This window comes from Physeter macrocephalus, chromosome 4, assembly GCF_002837175.3.
Source record: "Physeter macrocephalus isolate SW-GA chromosome 4, ASM283717v5, whole genome shotgun sequence".
NCBI lineage: Eukaryota > Metazoa > Chordata > Mammalia > Artiodactyla > Physeteridae > Physeter > Physeter macrocephalus.
The window spans coordinates 140361352-140369859 of NC_041217.1; the positions used below are offsets into that span (position 1 = coordinate 140361352).

General features: G+C 36.4%; 1 protein-coding gene across 8 annotated transcripts in view; it reads left to right on the forward strand.

Moving 5' to 3' along the window:
- The window catches only part of TUT4 (terminal uridylyl transferase 4), a 153058-nt gene that overhangs the window by 44231 nt on the left and 100319 nt on the right, over nucleotides 1-8508 (forward strand). For all 8 annotated transcript variants that reach the window (XR_003679635.2, XM_028489393.2, XM_024119799.3 and 5 more), the window contains exon 3: nucleotides 627-790. Coding sequence is in view for 7 of the 8 variants with exons in the window: in XM_028489393.2 (XP_028345194.1) it covers nucleotides 627-790 (164 nt within the window). In the remaining variant the exon portion in view is untranslated. The remainder of the gene's footprint in view (nucleotides 1-626; nucleotides 791-8508) is intronic.

The window sequence follows — 8508 nt, forward strand, 5'->3', positions numbered from 1 at the left end:
GGTAGAACCTACTATATTCTAAGTATATATTGGTAGGTGCTGGAAATGCAAAGATAGAAAAGAAAGCACATAGTCTGTGCCTTAAAGAGATCACAATCTAGTTAGGAGGCAGAGAAGCAAAGAAAAAATATTGGTGTGGTGGAGATATCCATGAGTTCAGTGAAAGCAAAGAAGAAGGAGCCTCATGTGAGTCTGTGGTCTGGAGTATATATGTTCTTTTAGCTTCTTTTGTATAGTGATAAAGTCACTGAAGTGACTTCAGTTCAGTCAGTCATCTTTGGGACTTAAAGTAGCTTTATATCATATTTACTTCAGAGATTTGACAAAATGGTTATGTTATGTTACCCTTGTATAGTGAGTCTCAGTCATATTTGTCTTTTTTGATATAGATTGGTTGGAAGAAATAGGCATTTGACCCATGAAGTAGATTTTTCTTTGTGAATTTTGATATCATGTATATCTTTTACTTATATTTTACATAGGTATACCAATGTGCACAATGAAGGAAAACATAAAGGAAGAATATTTTTTCTGTATGTGTATAAATTGAATGTCTGTTTTTCATTAAAAATGTTTTAATTTATCAATTCTGATGATGGTAACTAAGTGATTGCTTCCTTTTCTAGGTAAAATGAAGAACGATGAATCTAATAAAGAAAATTCTTCAGAGATGGACTATTTAGAAAATGCCACTGTGATAGATGAATCTACATTGACACCTGAGCAGAGGCTAGGCTTGAAACAAGCAGAAGAACGCTTAGAAAGAGATCACATCTTTCGACTTGAAAAAGTATACTATGTGTTTTAGTTATTTGGAGGAAAATGCATGTTTCATAACTTTTTTTTCCCCAAGTACAGCTCTTTTTATTTTTCTTATTATATTCCTTAGGCAGAGATACCATGCATCTTTCGTTCCTTCCCTATTTCCTTTCCTCTTCTCTCTCTTCTTCTTTCCCTCCATTTGTTTAGCAAATCCTTACATCTGTGAGTCTGACTTCATTCATTCATCCCAGGCTCGACAAACCGTGGCCTATCACCTTGTTTTTGTTTTTTAAAATTGTGGTAAAATACCTCACGTTTTTATAAACAGAGTTTTATTGGAACACAACCATGCCATCCTTATTATCTATAGCTGCTTTCTTGCTACCATGGCAGAGTTGAGTTTTGAGAAGCTGCTATGGAGAGTACATGGACCACAAAGCATAAAATATCTACTGTTTACCAAAGTATAAAATATTTACTGAAATATAACTTTGTCCCTTTACAAGAAGTTTGCTGACCCCTGATTTACTCACTTATCAAATAGATACTGAGAACTTGTTATGTTCTAGATACTGTGCTAGGCACTGGGGATATATGTTGGTGAAAATGGCACAGTTTCTGCCGATTAGAAGTTAACGGTCCACTTGGAGTGACAAATAAATTAGCAAATACTACAGGATGTACCAGACTTCCTCCTTTCCCCCTTGGTTTTCTCTTTCCTCTTTTTTTCTCCCATATTTACTGAATATCTCCTATGTATTAGGAACTGTTCTAGCCATAGGTATCTTGTTGCTGAGTACTAATTAATTTCTTAACCTAGAAATACAGATTCCCAGCCTTAACAGTAAAAACACTGCTAGATATTGAAGGAAAGAATCATAAATCAATCTGTTCTTAAATAGATACTTGGGATATTTGTTTGTATGCAGACAGGGAAATAGGTCATCATTCTTGATAAATAAGGAAAGAAAGAAATGGTATGATTTTGTATAGCTTAGAAAAACAAGATTATATTTAAATTGAAGAAGGCAATCCTGAGTCATTAATAGAATTTATGACAGAGTAGTCACCCTGTGAAGGTAGGAAGGAATATCAAGGAGTAGAGGCCCATGATGTAGGAAAGAGTTTGGATTATATAGTTAGTCTCACAAGATCCTAGTTAGAAGGAAGTCTTTTTTGCAATTTGCTATTTTATTTTTTTTATAAATTTATTTATTTATTTTTGGCTGCGTTGGGTCTTCATTGCTGCACGCGGGCTTTCTCTAGTTGCGGCGAGTGGGGGCTACTCTTCATTGCGGTGCAAGGATTTCTCATTGCAGTGGCTTCTCTTGTTGAGGAGCATGGGCTCTAAGCACATGGGCTCCAGTAGTTGTGGCACGTGGGCTCAGTAGTTGTGGCTCGCAGGCTCTAGAGCGCAGCCTCAGTAGTTGTGGCACACGGCACGTGGGATCTTCCCGGACCAGGACTGGAACCCGTGTCCCCTGCATTAGCAGGCGGATTCTTAACCATTGCATCACCAGGGAAGCCTGCAATTTGCTGTTTTACATAGTTCTGTTTTTCCTCTCACTTTCCCTTTCCTGAGTTTGAAATTAGTCTGGATATGTGCATTATCAAGATAAATATTGAGTACCTTTCATGTGCCATGATCTGGTGATAAAAAATTGAATTGGGGCATGCGTGGTTTTTTAAAAACCATCATACTGCCTTTCTAGGAGTTTCTTTTAGAGAAAGGCATGTAAGCAAATAATAATAGTAATAACAATATTGTTTGAAAATAGGATCTTAGACAAAGGAGTAACCAACTTGAGTTGGGGTATAGAGGCATCAGTTTGGGGAATGCTTTATAAGCAGGTGACATTGGAACTGAGTCTGAAGGAATGGCTAGGAGTTGGCTTAGGGAATGGTTGGTGTAGGTAAATTGTATGACATGTATAAAGAGAATGTGAAAAATGTATTTTCAGGGAATATAAACCGGGGACTGCTTGGGAAGATATGTAGTACATGAAGCAGGAAAAGTCAATTCTTGGGAGAAGGAAGAAGTTGGGGTGGAATGGATATTTGATAGTAGTAGGAAAGAATGGCCTGGGGTGAAAGAAAACTTGGAAGCATGGAAAAAACATTTTGTAGTTGAATTTAGATTAGCAACGATGTAAAATCAGTGTGCCAATACCAGCATAGATGTCTATAATCTCTTTTTCTTCTGACTCCTTTTTGGTTTTCGTGCCATCCAAAACCTCTTGTTTTCAATCCAGTATATTGTTAATTAAAATTTTTCTTTACCAATTTAAAAATACTTGTTAAGAATATTCTTACCAACTTGCTTTTGATTGCATCAAGTATTTGGTTCACAGTTTACTTACAGATTATCTAATTGAGGAGTAAAGATGTAGATTTTTAACCTGTACTAAAGAAGGAATCAGTCCAAACTGTTAGATCAGAAGAGTAAATTTCCCTATAGCAAGTGTTAAACATTGACTAGGAAATACTTAGAATTTCCATGCCCAAGAATCTTTTTTTTTTTTAAATTTCAAGTTACTACTTTTATTTTTTTCCAGTTTTATTGAAAAATAATTGACATACGTGACTGTATAAATTTAAGGTGTATAGCATGGTGGTTTGATTTACATATATTGTGAAATGATTACCACAGTAGGTTCAGCTAACATCTTCTCATATAGATAAAATAAAAAGAAAAGAAAGAAAAAAAGAGGAATAAAAAAGGAATAAATATTCTTGGGATGAGAACTTTTAGGATTTACTCTCTTAACAACTTTCTTATATATCATTCAGCAGTGTTCATTACATTCCTAGTACTTACTTATCTTATAACTGGAAGCTGGTACCTTTTGTTCACATTCTTCCAATTTTCCCCTCCCCTCTTCTGATAACCACAAGTCTGATTTCTTTTCCTATGAGGGTTTTTTTTTTTTTTTTTTTTTTAAGATTCCTCATATAAGTGATCATACAGTATTTGTCATTCTCACCTACTTTACTTAGCATAATGCCTTCAGGGTCCATCTATGTCATTGCAAATGGTAGGATTTTCTCATTTTTTATGGCTGAATAGTATTCTATGTCATAAGTTTCAGGTGTGCGATATAGTGATGTATAATTTTTAAAGGTTATACCCCATTTATAGTTCTTTAAAAATACTGGTTATATTCCCCGTGTTTTACAGTATGTCCTTGTAGCTTATTATATACATAATAGTTTGTAGCTCTCTATCCCCTACCCCTCTATTGCCCCTCCTCCCTTCCCTCTCCCCACTGGTAATCACTAGTTTGTTCTCTATAACTGTGAGTCTGATCTCTAATTCATTTATTTCTGCTCTGATTTTGATTATGTCCTTTCTTCTGCTGACTTTGGGGTCAGTTTTTCTTCTTTTTCTAGTTCCTTATGGTAGAGTTAGGTTGTTTATTTGGGATCTTCCTTGCTTCTTAATGTAGACATTTATTGCTATGAAATTCCCTCTTAGAGCTGCTTTTGCTGTATCCCACAAGTTCTGGTATGTTGTTTTTCCATTTTTATTTGTCTCAAGAAACGTTTTTATTTCCCCTTTAATTTTTTCTTTGATCTGTTGGTTGTTCAGGACACAAATCTTTATTCTAGCTGGTCTACAGAAACTTTAAAGAAGGCTTATCGATGTGTTTGTTTAATGGTAAAATAAATATTTTAACTATAATAAAGGAATTTTTAAACATTTTTCATGTGTCCCTTCTCTGCAACTAGAAGCTTCATGATACTGAGGACATTTTTGTCTTATTTACTGTTGTGCCTAATGCAGTTTCTTGCACATAGTAGTTGGTCAGTAATTAAAGGTAACAGTTTGCTTAGTGGTTAAGTGTGGGCTTTTGGAGTCACTAGGTCTAGCACTGCCACTTACTGGTTAGATGATATTGGATAAGTTATTTAACCTCTTTAAACCTCAGTTTCTATTTATCTATCTATCTATTTACTTAATGCTGCATTGGGTCTTCGTGGCTGTGCACAGGCTTTCTCTAGTTGCAGCGAGTGGGGGCTACTCTTCGTTGCGGTGCACGGGCTTCTCATTGCGGTGGCTTCTCTTGTTGCAGAGCATGGGCTCTAGGCATGTGGGCTTCAGTAGTTGTGGCACGTGGGCTCAATAGTTGTGGTTCATGGGCTCTAGAGCACAGGCTCAGTAGTTGTGGCACACAGGCTTAATTGCTCCGTGGCACGTGGGATCTTCCTGGACCAGGGATCGAACCCATGTCCCCTGCACTGGAAGGCAGATTGTTAAGCACTGCGCCACCAGGGAAGCCCCAAATCTCAGTTTCTTTATCATTTAAATGGAGTCGATAAAAATAACGACACCTCGCTTATTGGGCTATGACAATTAAATAAGATAATACAAGTAAAGTTCTTAACACAGTGCCTGGTATGTGCTAAGCACAAAATAAAGATTAGCTACTTGTAGAATTGAATTGTTTTACCAAGTAGGGTAGTTTTTATTATTTCATTTTATGGATATAGAAGCAGGCTCAAGAGTTAGAGATTTATCTGAGATCAATTGAGATGTCATTTCAGGCCTCTGGCTCCCCATTCAGTGTTATACCAAGCTTTTCTTACTAAAAGATTCCAGACGCGTCATTGTCTGCTCACATTTTACAATTGAAAAAGTTGTCTAATGGGTGCTCTCATGACTGCTGTAGTGACTTCATCAATATGCATGGCTTTAGGAATTCTGTGCTTTCAACTCCTGAATCCGACCCTTCTTGCCACTTACACCACTCTTACCTTGAACCAAGCCAACCAACATCATCTGGATTATTGTAGTATGCTCATAATGGCATTAGACTCATCTTGTTTCTATTAATATAGAAGGCAAGTGATCCCTTTGAAATTAGATCTTGTAATTCTTTGCTCAGAAGCCTTCAATACCTTCCCCTCACACTTAGAATAAAACTTGGAGTCCTTATGAGGGGTCTTGTCATCTGACCCCCATTACCTCTCTGTTCCAGTCATAGTAGCCTTTTTGCGATTTTGCAAACAAATTAGGCACAGTCCTGCCTCAGGGCCTTAGCATTCACATTTATCTCTGTTTGGAATGTCTTTTCATATATCCACACAGCTCAGTCTTTCACTTCAAGTCAATTTATTAATAAGTGATGACTATTTTTAAAAAGGAGATAACACCTCCCCCACATTCCTATTTATTTATTTATTTGTACATTTGTTTATTTATTACCTGTCTTCCTATAATAGAATGTCAATTCATGAAGACAAGGATTTTCATTTGTTTACATTATTATCCTCACCTCCTAGAAAAATATTTGACATAGTATGAGCTCAGAAAATACTGGGTGAATTAAGAAGTAGCTGTGGTTGGAAACTGAGAGAAAGAAGTCTGTGAGGGCTTAATTCATTCTTAAATAAGGACAGATTTGAAATAGTTTTAAACTAAAGAATTGAAATGACTAGATTGAGCTGAATTTTCTTATTTGCTTGTTGCCTTGGGCAAATTATTTACTTCTAGGGATTTAGTTGCTTTGCTAGTAAAATGGGGAATCCTCATACGGATGTTGTAAGGTTAATAGATACTCTATAAATGAAGTCTGTATTTATTTTTAGTCTGTGGCAGGACTGTTTCTAAATTTGGGGCAAGTTTCCTATTTAAAGGAAATTATGTTATATTCTGAAGTGAGAATCTTTTTGTCAGGAGTTGCAGCCTATTGAAAGTCAATCTGAGATAAAAATTAAGCATTGCTGCAATTTCAGTGTAAGCCACTAGAAACAGTATTTTAAAATTCAACATGTATTTATTGTTTTTTTTCAATTTTTGAAATTTATTTTTTTATACAGCAGGTTCTTACTAGTCAGCAGTTTTGTACACATCAGTATATACATGTCAGTCCCAATCACCCAATTCAGCACACCGCCATCCCCGCACCCCCGTGGCTTTCCCCCCTTGGTGTCCATACATTTGTCCTCTACATCTGTGTCTCAACTTCTGCCCTGCAAACTGGTTCATCTGTACCATTTTTCTAGGTTCCACATACATGCGTTAATACATGATATTTGTTTTTCTCTTTCTGACTTACTTCACTCTGTATGACAGTCTCTAGATTCATCCACGTCTCTACAAATGACCCAATTTTGTTCCTTTCTATGGCTGAGTAATATTCTATTGTATATATGTACCGCATCTTCTTTATCCTTTCGTCTGTCAATGGGCATTTAGGTTGCTTCCATGACCTGGCTATTGTAAATAGTGCTGCAATGAACATTGGGGTGCGTGTGTCTTTTTGAATTATGGTTTTCTCTGGGTATATGCCCAGTAGTAGGATTGCTGCATTGTATGGTAATTCTATTTTTAGTTTTTTAAGGAACCTCCATACTGTTCTCCATAGTGGCTGTATCAATTTACATTCCCACTAACAGTGCAAGAGGGTTCCCTTTTCTTCACATCCTCTACAGCATTTGTTGTTTGTAGATTTTCTGTTGATGCCTATTCTAACTGGTGTGAGGTGATACCTCACGGTAGTTTTGATTTGCATTTCTCTAATACTTAGTGATGTTGAGTAGCTTTTCATGTACTTCTTGGCCATCTGTATGTCTTCTTTGGAGAAATGTCTATTTAGGTCTTCTGCCCATTTTTGGATTGGGTTGTTTGTTTCGCAAAAGCTTTTAAGTTTCATTAGGTCCCATTTGTTTTTTTTTGTTTTTATTTGCATTTCTCTAGGAGATGGGTCCAAAAGGATCCTGCTGTGATTTATGCCATAGAGTGTTCTGCCTATGTTTTCCTCTAAGAGTTTGATAGTGTCTGGCCTTACATTTAGGTCTTTAACCCATTTTGAGTTTATTCTTGTGTGTGGTGTTAGGGATTGTTCTAATTTCATACTTTTACATGTAGCTGTCCAGTTTTCCCAGCACCACTTATTGAAGAGGCTGTCTTTTCTCCACTGTATATCCTTCCCTCCTTTATCAAAGATAAGGTGACCATATGTGTGTGGGTTTATCTCTGGGCTTTCTATCCTGTTCCATTGATCTATATTTCTGTTTTTGTGCCAGTACCATACTGTCTTGATTACTGTAGCCTTGTAGTATAGTCTGAAGTCAGGGAGCCTGATTCCTCCCGCTCCATTTTTCGTTCTCAAGATTGCTTTGGCTATTCGGGGTCTTTTGTGTTTCCATACAAATTGTGAAATTTTTTTTTCTAGTTCTGTAAAAAATGCTAGTGGTAGTTTGATAGGGATTGCATTGAGTCTGTAGATTGCTTTGGGTAGTAGAGTCATTTTCACAATGTTGATTCTTCCAATCCAAGAACATGGTATATCTCTCCATCTATTTGTATCATCTTTAATTTCTTTCATCAGTGTCTTATAATTTTCTGCATACAGGTCTTTTGTCTCCTTAGGTAGGTTTATTCCTAGATATTTTATTCTTTTTGCTGCAGTGGTAAATGGGAGTGTTTTCTTAATTCTACTCAGATTTTTCATAATTAGTGTATAAGAATGCCAGAGATTTCTGTGCATTAATTTTGTATCCTGCTACTTTACCAGATTCATTGATTAGCTCTACAAGTTTTCTGGTAGCATCCTTAGGATTCTCTATGTATAGCATCATGTCATCTGCGAACAGTGACAGCTTTACTTCTTCTTTTCCGATTTGGATTCCTTTTATTTCTTTCTATTCTCTGATTGCTGTGGCTAGAACTTCCAAAACTATGTTGAATAAGAGTGGTGAGAGTGGGCAACCTTGTCTTGTTCCTGATCTTAGTGGAAATGG